Below are 14674 nucleotides of genomic sequence, written 5' to 3' on the forward strand. Positions count from 1 at the left end.
ACAGAGCTTTTTCAGTGCGGCAAGCCACATGGTGCGGCAGGGGTTACTTGTATGGGTTGGTTACTTGTATTCTGGGGTTAATTGTATGGATTACTTTTAGGTATTAGTCGTAGGTTGTTACTTGTATTATGGGGATACTTGTATGGGTTACTGTAGGTGTTACTTGTTTTCTAAGTAACTCCAGACCAAACCCCATACCAAATCAGTAACACCATACAAGTAACCCCTGAACAAAACCAGTAACACCCATACAAGTAACCCCAGAATACAAGTAACAATTACAAGTAACTCCTGACATAACCAGTAACACCCTACAAGTAACCCCTGCCGCACCATGTGGTCAGTCGCACACAAAAGTTTGTGTAATTCTTATATCAACCAAACAACTCCATATTTTAGGATAAAGAAAGTATTATAGATACTACATACATGTCATCATGAAATCACTTTTGATTTGCTAAATCACTTATGAAGTTATAATTTGCTAATATACCGTAGATAATAAATGTTTTCATGCATGAAATCACTCCAGATTTGCTAATTTACGATTATTGCATATTACACAATAAATGCGAGATCTCAATGTTCCTAAATTTTGCTGATTTGCATTAATTGTGTTTGACTACCTTAAAATATTCTCCGTATATAAAATTTGCATCAATAGTTCAAAATTACATTTATACCAAAACCAGGGGGTTAGTACTACCTTCAGAAATTGCATACATTTTTGCAAAGTGATCGATGGGTATGAAGACACTATCTTTCTTAATGATTTTGAGCTCACTTTTAATAAACTATGGAGCAAAAAGCGTGGAAATTTCTAAGGAAGAAGAGCTTGAATGGAACAAGGAATTTAAGCTCCTAAAGAAGCCAAGTGTCAAGTTGATCAAGGTTCAATTTTATCAACATCTCTCTAAATCGTTTATTATTTGTCTCAAATTAATTACTTTTGTTTTCTTTGATTATTTGTCTGGTGAAAAATATTTTGAATTACAGATAAATGGAGACTTATACGATTGTGTGGATTTCTATGAGCAACCTGCATTTGATCATCCACTATTAAAAAATCATTCTTCCCATCCACAGGTTTGCAATATGATTTTTTTTTCCTTATTATAATTATTTTACATATATGTAACTATTTATCAGAAATACTTGCGTGGACCTGGTCTACAATAATATTATTGTGGACCCGAGGTTTATACACACGCAACTGACATTACATTGAACATAGTGACCCTTATTTTTAACATAGTAACCTTTATTAAAAGTTGTATAACGTTTAATACTATTGTGAACTTTAAGTACGACGTTATGATCCTAATTTTAACATAGTGACCTTTATTATTTATATTGATCTTATAAAATATTTCATTAAAAAAATAACCTCTTATAGCCTATATATTACCAAAATGACTTTTATTTTCAACATAGTGACCTTCATTTTATTATAGTGACTTTTTTTTATTAATAAAACAACCATAGTTTCTCTAATATTAGTGGTCCACAATAAATTAGTGTGAACCAAGTCCATTTAAGAATTTGTAACTATTTACTCGTATATATACAAAGATATGTAATTTCTCTAATATTTGCTTGTCTAATTTATTTTGTTGGGTTCAGATCAGACCTAGTTTTTCTCCATTCGACTCAGAAAATGAGGCACCCACAGAAAGGAATACGAAGTTAGAAGACGAAGGTTGCCCATTGGGAACTGTTCCCATTAAAAGATTGAGCAAAGATGATTTTTTTCGAATTAAACGATTTACGAAAGATTATGCTTCAAGATCAAAGCCCAACGTTGGAGATATATTTGGAACTCAAGTAAGCTAAGCTTTATATTTATCTTCATATAACTTATTACTCCCTCTGTTTTTAAATATTTGCTCCACTTTCCTTTTCCGGCCATTTTTAAATACTTGCTCCATTCTTTTTAGGAAAGCTTTTACAATATTTAATTCATTTATCACAATTGGTGGACCCAACATAATACTCTCTCTCCTCCTATTCTTCTACTACTTTTGCTTTTTATAATTTTTTATATTCACAACTACCCCACTACCTCTATATTTTATTACTTTCTCCAATTTCTCCTAAAACTCTGCGCATGGAGAAATGGAGCATGTATTTAAAAATGGAGGGAGTACAAAATAATTCCGTTAGCAAAAAAATTTTGCATTGATCAACTTAATCATAAAATTGATACTACATGAAGTCAATTAACAAACTTTTTCTAGGGCATGTATGTGAAAAGTCACAATTTCGATTTCTTTCTCCCCAATTTGTAATTTGTAATGCTCCAATGCCTCATTCGGACCGAAGAAAAACAAACACATACTCCATCTCTTTATTTGTTACGATTGGCTTACAAGGATTTTAACACGTCTTAATAAAGATCTCTTAGCTTTAACAAATAAAAATTAATACATATGACATAACATTTAGATTACTGCATATTATTAAATAATAATAATTTGATGTTCAATAGTATTTGCAAAATTAACCATTGTTTTATTTATATATAAAACCACCGATACTTTTCACTTTATTTCATTTAATTTTTTTTTAATATACAACAATGAGTCAATGACCCATGCCAAAAACTAGTTTGACGTTAAAAGACTTACCATATAATTGATTTAGATCTTTTAAACATTCTTTTTTAATATTTAATTGTTGGTTTACATGGAAAATCACGCGTGCATTAAAAAAAATTATTCTTATTATATAAACCAAGAAAGGGTGAAAACTTGGTGTCCAACTTTGAACTACCCAAATTGCCCCTAAAAACATATATGAAAAATTAAATAAATATATATTTTATATGATTATGTTAGTTTCCAAAATTTTACTACAATTTAATATATTTCCAAAATAAAAAAAATAAAAGGAAATTAAAAAAAAAAATAATAATAAACATTAGTCACCATATTTGCATTATTCCATAAAAAATAAAAAAAAAAACCATAGGAGAATAATATCAAATCAAATAAAACTCTGCTAATATTACCATGTAAAGGGATATTATTAACCCCCATCCATTATTACTGTACATGACATATGTCTAATTATCATTGATGAAATTATTTTCCCCTTAATTTTTTTTCTTAAAAAAAAAATCTATGCATTTAAGAAATTTCATAAAAGATAATCACTACTAGAATCATGTCGATTTTCAACGAATTGGTTTCGATGGACACGTAATTCCATTGGAAAATTGAAATTTCCGACGGATTTTTTTTCCATCGGATATTTCCGACGAATTCAAAAAATCCGTTGTAAATCTATCGGAAAATATGTACTTTTCGATGAAATATTCTATCGGAAAATTAGATTCAAAATAATTAAATTTTAAAAGTATGCTTGAAAGGTTGGTTGTAAAAAAGAAACATTGAAACTCTAATAGTAATTGTGGAAAATTGAAGTTATTGTAGCAATAATTGGGCGGAATACGCACATATAGCGTGCATATAAGACTAGTATTACATATGTTATAAGTTTATAACGATTACTTTTTTGAAAGTATAACAAAGAGTTACCGTATGTTATAAGTTTATAACGATCTAAAAAGGTAACTACTATAGATTCTAACTCTCTCAAGGATTGGGGGTTCCTTGTCAATTACAGTCAACAAGATTTTATTTCAGTGTGTAGATAGCCACAAGGGCGGGGTGAGAATCGATCCCAGGATCTTCTGAAATCGGGAGAGGAGCTCTAACCACTTGAGCTAGCCCTCACTCTCAGCCTTTCGCAATCAACAAGATTTACAAAAGTCACAATTTTGTGTTTGGTCTGACTCCCTAAAGCTATGATGACAAAAGCTTGTTAGAAGAATTTATTTCATTCAACTCTCTACAAAATAAAGGTACAACCACTACAAACGAAAATTTTAAATCTAGAATATTCTTTATTAAAATATAAAAATTAGATAATAAATGAAACAAAAATCACAAAAAAACATCCTAGCTTAGCATATAAATTATATGTTAAAAGTTTTAACCTACATAATCTAAAACTCTAAATAATCCTAACCTAACTAAAAGTCTTGATAATTATTCAGTTGCACGAAACTTCAGTACTCACACTACAGATTTGAAATTTGATGAATCAAAACATATTTATTTATTTTTATTTATTTATTTATTCATTTATTCATTTACCATATACGAAGTATGTGATATGTGGTAATACTTTGTTGGTGTCACAGTTTGCTGTGGTTGAAACAAATGATGACTCACGTGAAGAGAATTACAAAGGAGTAAGATGTAAGTTTAATATTTATAATCCAGAGATTAAACAACCACAACATTCATCAGGAATAATGATGCTTGAAAATACTGATGACCGTATACAAGTTGGATGGACGGTACGTTTTTATTAACCTGACTATTTAGTCATTTCCTTATTGGCTACTCTTTTGATCAATTTTCATTGCCAAATACATGCCTTTTTTGGTAGAGAGCAAGGGATAGCTCAAGTGGTTAGAACTTTTCTCCTGGTTTCTCACCCTCGTCCTTGTGCCTCTCTAAACACCGAAAAAAAAACATGCCTTTTTGGTAATATTTTGTTGGCAACACAGGGCATGCAATCCCAATTCCCAAGCCCATTTTTAAACACAAAAAACAAACATAGGAATTTAAAAAAATCTCATTCCAAACCAAACCTCTTGATCATTTCAATTTTCACGAAAACTTGTCATATCATAGCATGAATGAGTTGATTTGACTATATATATCATCTTTAATACTTTGTTTGTCCGTGCGAATGCAGGTTAATCCAGGATTAAATAATGACAAACGTACTCATCTTTTTCAATTCTTCATTGTGAGTTTACGATCCTTCAATTAATTCTATCAATAACTCAATACTAGCATTGCATGATACTTGCAATTAATAGTACTCCGTAGTATATAATAATGATAATACGCTATTTATTTATTTCCAGGCCAACAAAACCCGGTGTTTCAATATGTTATGTCCTGGATTTGTTAGCACGAGTTCAAATGTTCCAATCGACAAGGCATATGACGGTATATCAGTAAGAGGAGGCGAGCAAGGGTATATTACAACTTCCGTTTATCAGGTGAGTACAAAATCTTTCTTAATTTAATTAAATGTGCATGTATATATATTTTTACATTGATGAATAATGGGTTTGTAATTGTTTGTAAATTAAAAAGGATCCGAATACGGGGCATTGGTGGCTAGAACTAAGAGACGGGAGGTATTCATACGCTATGGTTGGATATTGGCCGCGAGAAATATTTACAATGTTAGGATATACAGCAGATTACATTGCAGTTGGCGGGGAAGCATACAATTCACAAGATCTGCCTCTTACACCAATGGGGAATGGCTATTTTCCTAAAGCAGATGCTCAACTATCTGCACATTGTGGTCGTTTTGCTGTTCTAAATGAAGATCATAAAGTGGTGAATCCTGATCAAACTGACTTATTAGTTACTAATTCCAGCTATGGTGTCATTGATGTTAAAAATTATGGCGATCTAGGTCGAACTGTCTTCTTTGGAGGAATAACGAGAGACTAGCTTAGTAGCTAGGAGGGATTATTGTAAACAAAATTAAACAATGGTAATAATAAATGTTTGAATTATATTTCTGTAATTTACTTGTATATATATTCAAAAGTTGGTATCCAATTTTTGAATTGCCTTTATAAGATGAAAATTAAATAAATTGCATAATTAATAACGTGAGTTTCCAGTATTTTAGTAATACAACAATTAAAAGAGAGCAAAAAAAAAAAAAAAAAAAAAAAAAACAATCATTTACATAAATATGTTGATCAATCAATGTTCAACTTTAATTTTCGTATTATATATAATTATTATTTGTCTAAGATTCTAATTTTTTTAATTATATGTTACTCGTATTGTTGAAACGATCACTGATGCAATAATTGTTCTATCATCTTCATCTATATATCACAATGCATGAAATTATTTAAAACACAATTTAAATTATGTATTACCAAATCAGAATATTTATTATTCAATTATTTATGACTTCATATAATAAGATGTTTTGGAATTTTTTTTATTAACAATCTATCTAGCAACTATTAATCTACTTTTTTTTTGTGAAGGAAATCTATTAATCTACTTCTTTAAGCCATAATCATGATAAATTAATACCATTGAACTTTTAAATTTTCTTAAAACTTATATTTGGCGAAATTTTCATACTATTGAAATTAGATATAGATCTTTATATATTTGAAGTTTAAACTTTTTGAAACAAAATGGGAGAGCTTATATTAAATCCAAAGGCGCTAGAAAGAAAATAAACTTTTAGGAAAATTGTTTGCACAAATACGCTCAGAATTCATCTCATTTTCTCTAAACACATTTTATATGAAAATAATGTAACTAAAGAAATCAAAGACATTATTCAATCTATGAATATCATCATAGAAGAGGAAAATCAGAGCAACACCTCCTTTCTTTATTTGCTAGATTGAAAGTTTTAAACTAATCTATTGCGGTAGAAGTCTATAAAAAGTATTTATTCTGCTTGTATATTTGTTCTAAAATATTAATATGAATTTCTTGACGGTGATTAAAAGCATTCCTAAATTATGTATGCATCGCACACATTAAGGGCCTGTTCACATTTACTGAAATGAGCTGATTGGAACTGAACTGAACTAAATTTATTGGAGCTGAACTGAACTGATTAAAGCTGAACTGAACTGAATTGAAATTAAGTAAATGTGAACAGGACCTAAGTACTAATATACTTATATATAATACCAAAGGTTTTAGATTTAATTAAGTTAAGGATATGGAGTACATGATAGGAATAGTTTCTTAAATCCTACTTTCCGAACTTGTAATTATACATGGAAAGAAATTCGTTCTTATAAAATAAATGTTCAACATCCAAGTACGCTTACGAAGTTGATCATGTTCAAATGCCTTTTGAAATTTGAATCCAGCCAAGTCCACTGATGGTGGGCTGGGCCTAGACAACCCGGCCCAAAACCAACTTCATTTGACACTCTTTGCTTGCTTACTAGTCAGATACTCCCTCACTGCTTAGCTCCACAGTCGCCACGTACACTTTCCTAAACGTATCGCGCCATTTGCTTTCTCCCCATTTTAAAATTTTTCCCCAAATAAAAAAATAAAAAAAAATAACAGCACCACCATTTTCTGTGCCCTAAAACCCTCCCTTCTTCCTCACTTTCTCTCGAATTTTCCAGTAACCCGCCATTTTCATCCCTCTTTCTCTCTCCTCAATGACGCCACATTCCTACTCTCTCGATTCCCAATCCAAATCCTTCGACCTCGCCGGAAAATTCTTCGCCGCCAATTCTCCGGCGCAAATCGCCGCCGTAATCACCGCCGTCGAATCGCACCTCTCCGTTCACTCCCCCGACCAAAACCGCCATTTCTTCTCCCTTGCTTTTCCTGCTTTTCTCTGCAAGTTCTTCGGCTTCGACGTTTCGTCGTCTTCTCCGCAAAAATCGCCTTCTACTGCAGCTGGTTGGATCGATACGGTGTCGTTTTCTAATGATTCTGAACTCGCTGGTAAATTGTTCAACCTTTTGTCGCCTAATGGAACCCTAATGAATTCAATTATGGCTGTTGATCGATTGTCTCTTGTGAAATTTGTGTTTCCTGTTGAGAGGTTGCCTGAGTGGGTTAGGTTTTTGCTTTCTAGTGAGAAAGAATGTCGAATTTTGTCTGATTTGGTTCCGTTGTTTAAGGGGAGGATTAAGGAGGATGAAATTAAGGGGAATTTTCAGGTTCATTTGAATGTTTTTGAGTATTTGATTTTTTGGTTTGCTTATTATCCTGTTTGTAGAGGTAAATGTGAAACTTCTGGAACTGTTTCTATTAGAAATAATAGGAAATCTAAGCTTGAGAATTGGGCTTCGTCGATTCCGGTGATTTCGAGTGCTAGTAAACGCACGCCGGAGCAGAAAACTGATTGTAATTTGTATTTGAAGCTTTTGTATGCCTATTTACGTGCATTCGTGCCAATGAATGATTTGAATGCACATCAGCCTTACCGTAGTTCACTTCTTCATTACTCGCCGAGCTATGATGATTCTGTTGTTTTGAGAGCTGAGTTTTTCATTGAGACATTGGTGCACTATTGGTTGGTGGATAGTGACTTCTCACCGTTGGCTGTGAATGTGTGCAAATCGTTTGGTCTGTCATTTCCGTTTCGCTCAGTGTTGGGTGAGACACCCCCTGCTTCAGGACTGGGAGAAGTGGCGAAGTTGTTTGTGAAGTACTTGAACTTGAGCTCTGTGGGGGTCACTGATGGGTCTAAGAATGTTGAGTATGGTGGAAGTCCGATGCACACGAAGTTGGGTTCCAATGATCTAGTGAAAGCTAGGGAGGCTCCTTATGTTTTGTCTAGCTTGTCTACTGGTGGATCTTGGAACTCCCACTTACAAAGGCCGTTGTATAGATTCATTCTAAGGACTTTTTTGTATTGTCCAATGGGGTCATCTATGAAGAATATTTCTGAGGTTTTTTCTGTCTGGATTAGTTATATTGAACCATGGAGGCTTAGCAAGGAAGAATTTGCAGAGTTCGATGCAATGGAAGATGCCTCTAAGAAAAGGACAGACAAAGAATGTGGTGACTCCAACCAGCTGCAATATTCGAGTAATTGGCAAGGCTATGTGCTTTCTAATTATCTCTTCTATACGTCGTTGGTCATGCATTTTATTGGATTTGCTCACAAATTTCTTCATACTGATGCTGAAGCGATTGTCCAGATGATATCAAGGGTATGTTTCATGCACATCTGTTGATTTTACTTATTACTTTTGCTTCTCTATAAGCTGAATGAAATTGTTTTGATTTGCTTATTTCATCTCTAGCATTATCATGAGATCAGTGACTCAAATTACAGCATTTAATAAGTCGGTGTAATTGTGATGGAATATTACTAATGCATTGAAAAGTGGAACTCCTAAAGTTAGAAAAGGATCTTGTTCCATGCCCCATTTTTTTTATCCGGTGCTTTAAGATTCTCTGATTCTGAAGGGAGTTATAGGTATATTTTACATAAGCGTAATTAGATGCATGGGGGGAGGAATACATCTAGAGTTACCATCAACTCTTACTTTGTTAGACAGGGATGGGAAAAGTATGTTGTATTTGATTGAGCAAATTGGAAATTATCATGTTTAGTATGTTTGCAGTCTACCCAAGTTGCGTCTATTTAACACTAATACTCTGCTTCCTGTCATTGCTGAGAGATACTAATTAAAAAATCATCTACGCAAGTCATTGAAAACATATTTGGTGGCAGTAGATATCCCCAATGACATTCATATTCATTTACAGTGGCTAAAGAAAAGTTAGTCTGTTGCAATCTTGCTATGTTGTTAAAATCTAAATACACAGGATATGATATTATTAAAAATGAATTAATAGTTCTTCTCGTATAGAAAATCTTCATTGCTTGGTTTCCGAATCAATACTTATTGTTATATCTTTGCTTTCATGCCTGACAACAAGTTACTCATATTGATAGAATGATAGTGTTGGATGGAATTTGTAATGTGCATCTTTGATAATTTTCCTAAATGAATTCAGGGGTGATTTTTTAATTTTATCTTTTTTGGGCTTATGTTACAAACTTCAGTGGGAGGATTTTTTTTAACATTAGTGATATACTGGATTTATGCATCCTGCTGTTATTGAGGATTAGCTGCTTTTTAAGGCCGCTACAGATTACTTAATCTTTTATGCTTTAACCTGAAACCTTTGTTTGATCACCTTGGAATTGTGATAGCTGTGAGCTTGTAATTAACAGATCTTATGACTAAATCTTGTAACTAGATCCATATTAGTATTGCCTAATTCATTTTTGCTCATGGTTGAAACTTGTGAATATTTTAAAAAATTCTTGGTTGAGATCATTCTCCAATATTTGTAGCTTTTACCACATCTGTGATGTAAAACTGGAGAAATGGATTTCTGCCAAGCTTCGCAGAAGAGTTACTAATGTCGAGAGTGGGAAGGACCTGGGAGGTGGGAATATCAAGGAATTATGCGAAACACCTAATATGCTTCGTAAGATGGCATTAATCACTATCTTAACGGCTTTTCAGGCCTAATTAACTGCATGTAAAATACCTGTTAAATATGAATATCAGTTAGGATGGCTGGTTTCATGTATGCTGTCAATATCCAGCACATGTAAATGTTTGTTATGCACATGTGCTTTTACATCAAACTATTGAAGTGTTGAGCACTTTGGAGCTGAAATTCCAGTCAAAATCATGTTTTTTGCCCACTTTGGATGCATGGATCACTACGGTAACTTCTTCTTCTTCTTTTTTTTTTTTATTATTATTATTTTTTTTTTAAATTTTATTTTTTAATTATTTTTAAAAAAAAAAAGTTACCGTAGTGATCCATGCATCCATGTCTAGGAAATTTTCTTGATTTACACATATATTCGAGCTCTCATAATTGAATCTTAGCTTTGAAAAGTGTTATGGTGGTAGTTGCATTGTCTCTAGCTAGGACAATGAGGCATACATAAGGCTCATTTGAGATGACTGAGTCACCACCAAGAGGCGCACCCCCCCCCCCCCCCCCCCCCCCCCTCTCTTTCATCATGTTTGTTCTTTGGTCTCTCTTTCCTATTTCTCTTGCTTCTCTGTTATAACTGCCCCACCTTTTTCAATAAATAAGGTGAAAAATACTCTATAAGGATTTACAAAAAGTGTACCGTGTATGTTTGATAACTTGCCTTTGCCTTGGCATTGAAAACCTTTTGTGGTTTGGGGAGCCCGTGCTTTTCTATGATATTGCTCTTTGATAATTACATCTATCAGTATAGATTATGTAGGAGTTAGGGGTCATGTAAAATAACCTTTGGAGGTTTTTGAACTTGTGTTTCAGTTACATTGTTGTCAGGCCTGAGGCCTGATCTTTATGTTGAACTAAAACTGCTGGTGTAGATGGATAGATGTTGTGCTGAATTAGATGATTGTGTCAAATTGTGAGAATGTTTAGCAATTTTTAATGCTAAATTATTACTCAAGCTCATTTGCAGTGAGAGAAGGTGAAGTAACAAGAGTGGTTGTTATTATGTCTGTTTCATACTACAGTGGTACAGTGTTTGTGGGGGTAAAGCATTGCGTTATTCTCCTACATTCTCAACTTTTTGATATGTTTCAAAGGGAAATTAGCAAACAATTGGCTGACTGGGGTAGGGGCACAGAGACCGTGGTAGTTTATATTGACTTGGGATGTGATGACAATCATCATGTAGTGAAATACTTGTTAAAAGCTGAAATATTCTACATTGTCATTTTACTTTGATAGTTGATGTGGATGATTAAGACGTGCTATCTTCTGAAAACTCGTATTTATTAGTGAAAGGTGTGGATTTTGGATCTTATTTTGTTATATTTTCCAAATGCTTGGTTCCATCATCAGTAAATCTATTATTGCCTGGGATAGTAAGTGGAACATGAGATTTTATAATCGAATGTAATTAATGAAATTGTGATTTATTAGTTTCATCTTTACTGTCAAAAAAAAAACTGCTTTGTTGCTAGCAAGATAATTTTTAAGTGGTATGGCATGGGTATGATATATATCTTCTTTCTGCTTGACTATCCCTTCACAGTTTCCTTCTTAGAGATCATGCCCACGCGAGAAATATTGAACATTAATAGTCTGCTATGCATATGCCCTTAAGAGGCTTATATGTCATGGGCAACTAGCATGTTGCTGATGTATCTCACGATTATGTAGCCTTCGTGATTGTGTCCCACTCCCTGGCCCTCCACCCTCCCCCCAATTTGCGACCCTGTATGTATACTTCTATTATGGGCTCCTACTTATTGACAATATTAGTATTATTGAACAGCAATTGAAGAAATATACACAATCCGACTCTTATTAATCATGATAATTGGTATTGTCAGCACAGTTTGGCTGTCCATGTTTACAGATAACACCAACATTGGGTTCTAATTTGATCCGTAGGCTATGGAAGTGATTTTAGAAGCAGCTTGATTAATGTCCTAGTGATATATTTTTGTGTTTGTTGGTTGTTATTGTAGTTATATACAGGATTGAAGTTGAAACCTAATTTTATTTTCTCTGTGATTGCTTTGTCTCTGCTTTCCTCAATTTTCCCTTTTTGACCCCAAACGCTTTTGAAAGGTGATATGGATGTAATATTGTGCATATGGTTGGACGTGACTAGCTGATTATTGGTTAAATGTCTTTTGACTTCTTAGAGAGTACTGTAGCATTCCTGTTCCTCTGGTTCACATGTCCTCTTCTGATAAAATGGGTTCAAAATATGTTTCTTGTGCTGTGAACTTCTACTCTCTTGAAAGATTGCAGATAGTATCAGCTAATTTAACTGTCATTCACTGTCTCGTCTAGTTATCTTGCAAAAAGCTCATTTATTTTTCTTTTTTGCGCAATAGTATCATGTAAACTTTATGGAAAGCTTATTGATGATTATCTGTCTGTGTTCTTTTCAACAGGTGATAAATATTTTATTATCTTCAAATGAGTTACTAGAGCTCATAAAGAATGTCAATGGAGTTTTCCACTCAAAAAGTGCTGGGTCTAGCAAATCAGCTCTTAATAACCTGAACAAATTCATTCCACAGATTCATGAACAACTTCAGGTAAACTCGCCTTAGATTATTTGACCATTTTATGCTTCATTGGATACTTGAAAGTAACTGACAATGTATACCTTGATATTTTTTAATTTTTACAGTTTCCATGATCCATCTTATACGTTCATATATATATGAGCTCTGCGTTGATTTATGATGTGATTGACACTATCTTTTTTATAACATGCAGGATTGGGAGGATGGCTTAAGTGAGACTGATGCTGATGGATCCTTCTTACACGAGAACTGGAACAAAGACCTTAGACTCTTTGATGATAGTGAGGATGGTGGCTCTCAGCTGCTGCAGGTATCTCCATCTCTTTGGTGCTTGCTCTGTGTGCTCCTCTTCACAAACACGACTATAATAGTGAAAGTGGTCATGTCTTTGTTGTTTCTGTTACTATGGTTTGCTCTTGCTCTTAGTTTTTGCTGATTTTGGCATCTGCTATAAGCCTATAACAATGCCTTCTGATTATTTTTCAGCTGTTCATATTGCGGGCAGAGACAGAGCTTCAGGCCATCTCTGGGGATAATCTTGCAAACAATCTCCAGTGTTTGCAATCTTTGAAGTCAAAGTTACACTGTTTATTTGGTGACCATGCTGTGAAGCAGTCTCCAATGTCTCCGAGAACAAAAAAGCAACAACAATCCCGTGATGAGCTATTCAAGCCTAGAAGGGTGAATAATGTTTCAGTTGCTTATGATAACTACAAGGGTGATTGGTTGAAGCGGCCCATATCAGATGACGAGGTTGCTTGGCTTGCAAAGCTTCTGATCCATTTATCCATTTGGCTTAATCAAACTTTAGGGCTATATCAAGGAGGAATTGATGGTAGTTGTCCTTATGTGGAAGTACCAACTGACGTAGTAAATGAGTGGGGTATGTCTGATTTTCTTAAAGTGGTGATGTGTTCCATAGCATCTTGGTTTTTGGCTGTGCGTTTGACAATATCTAGGTTGATGATAAGATATGGACTGAGAGTGAATCTGAGAGTCTTTGCCTCTAAGAAGATTGTAACAGTGGTGTTTGTGTTTGCGCTGTTCAGCATGCTGAGGAGAGCTTTTAGGTCAATTTGGTAAAATGTGATTTAGCAAGTGAAAGAGTAGATAATTTGGAAGAGTCTGTCTATGGCAAGATTTTGGGGCTTTGAACTTTCTCTGTTACTGTACATACAACGTGCACACAGGTAGATCTGGTGAATGATATTGGTTTTCTAGCAGTAAATCACCATGGAACTGGTTTCAGCTGATGTCCAAACAGAAATCTAGAGGACCAGAGGAATTTTTTTGGATTGTGAAGGCTTGAAGCTTTGGTCTATTTTTACTAAAAAAAAGTGCTGAAATTTTTGGTTCTAGAAGTGGATTTGAAAGCAGGGCTTACGTGAATGTCGAAATGTAGTTCATGAGGCGATTGAGGCCTGATTCTGGCGACCAAGGACAGGTTAATGGATATTAGAAGGCCTGAGTTCCAGCTTATTTCATAAGGAAAAAAAGATACGTAATTTTTTTATTGCAAAGGTGTGGAATTATACAAATGTTGTTTTGTAACAAACCTTTTTTCAGGTTTGTTTTTCTTTTTTTTTTTATTTTTTATTTTGGCAAAGTGGATGTGTTCTGCACTTCTCATAGGTGAAAGATGTATTACAGCTAATGACCTTAATGCATCTTACTGTGTATATATGCTGTTAGTAATGATACCTTTTCTTTTTGGCAGTTATGTCCTGGTAATATACTCGTTCATGGTTCTGATGAAGTTTTTGTTAATCATATTAAAATATTATGCCCTGAAAATCAGGCACTCTAGAAAATTTGAATTGTATATTATCAGCTTTTAATTTTCCCATATTGTTAGCTAGCTTGCTCCAGCCTCCAAGTCCATATCTTTCATATTACCTCTGTTACTTAATAGGTCTCCAAGAATCCCGGGGCCTTTGGAACCACAGGAATAACCTTGATGGACAATCGCGCCGGGTCCCAAAATGTACTCTGAAAGCCAAATTTTTTAAAGGCTATAAGCCTATATAC

The 14674-nt window shown here is 33.9% G+C and overlaps 2 protein-coding genes across 2 annotated transcripts; both read left to right on the forward strand.

Moving 5' to 3' along the window:
* The first annotated feature begins 741 nt into the window (after positions 1-741).
* LOC145599219 (protein neprosin-like) lies at positions 742-5549 on the forward strand. Its single transcript, XM_081655621.1, has 7 exons — positions 742-891; positions 997-1086; positions 1624-1824; positions 4208-4366; positions 4771-4824; positions 4946-5083; positions 5181-5549. The coding sequence occupies exons 1-7, from the start codon at positions 742-744 to the stop codon at positions 5547-5549; spliced, it is 1161 nt and encodes a 386-aa protein (XP_081511747.1).
* A 1590-nt stretch (positions 5550-7139) lies between these two features.
* On the forward strand, positions 7140-14366 carry LOC145598805 (uncharacterized). Its single transcript, XM_081655193.1, has 4 exons — positions 7140-8770; positions 12509-12655; positions 12840-12956; positions 13133-14366. Exons 1-4 carry the CDS (start codon positions 7262-7264, stop codon positions 13727-13729), a joined length of 2370 nt encoding a protein of 789 aa, XP_081511319.1. The 5' UTR covers positions 7140-7261; the 3' UTR covers positions 13730-14366.
* The last annotated feature ends 308 nt before the right edge of the window (positions 14367-14674 follow it).

The sequence above is a fragment of the Chenopodium album genome, chromosome 20 (assembly GCF_948465745.1).
Source record: "Chenopodium album chromosome 20, dcCheAlbu1.1, whole genome shotgun sequence".
NCBI lineage: Eukaryota > Viridiplantae > Streptophyta > Magnoliopsida > Caryophyllales > Amaranthaceae > Chenopodium > Chenopodium album.

Excerpts from the sequence above, each read along its gene's own strand:
- LOC145598805 (XM_081655193.1), top strand. The coding sequence starts at position 7,262 with ATGACGCCACATTCCTACTCTCTCGATTCCCAATCCAAATCCTTCGAC. Across the intron at positions 8,771-12,508 it reads TTGTCCAGATGATATCAAGG|GTGATAAATATTTTATTATC; the intron begins GTATGTTTCATG and ends TCTTTTCAACAG. Across the intron at positions 12,957-13,132 it reads GTGGCTCTCAGCTGCTGCAG|CTGTTCATATTGCGGGCAGA; the intron begins GTATCTCCATCT and ends ATTATTTTTCAG.
- LOC145599219 (XM_081655621.1), top strand. The coding sequence starts at position 742 with ATGGGTATGAAGACACTATCTTTCTTAATGATTTTGAGCTCACTTTTA. Across the intron at positions 1,087-1,623 it reads ATCATTCTTCCCATCCACAG|ATCAGACCTAGTTTTTCTCC; the intron begins GTTTGCAATATG and ends TGTTGGGTTCAG. Across the intron at positions 5,084-5,180 it reads TTACAACTTCCGTTTATCAG|GATCCGAATACGGGGCATTG; the intron begins GTGAGTACAAAA and ends TAAATTAAAAAG.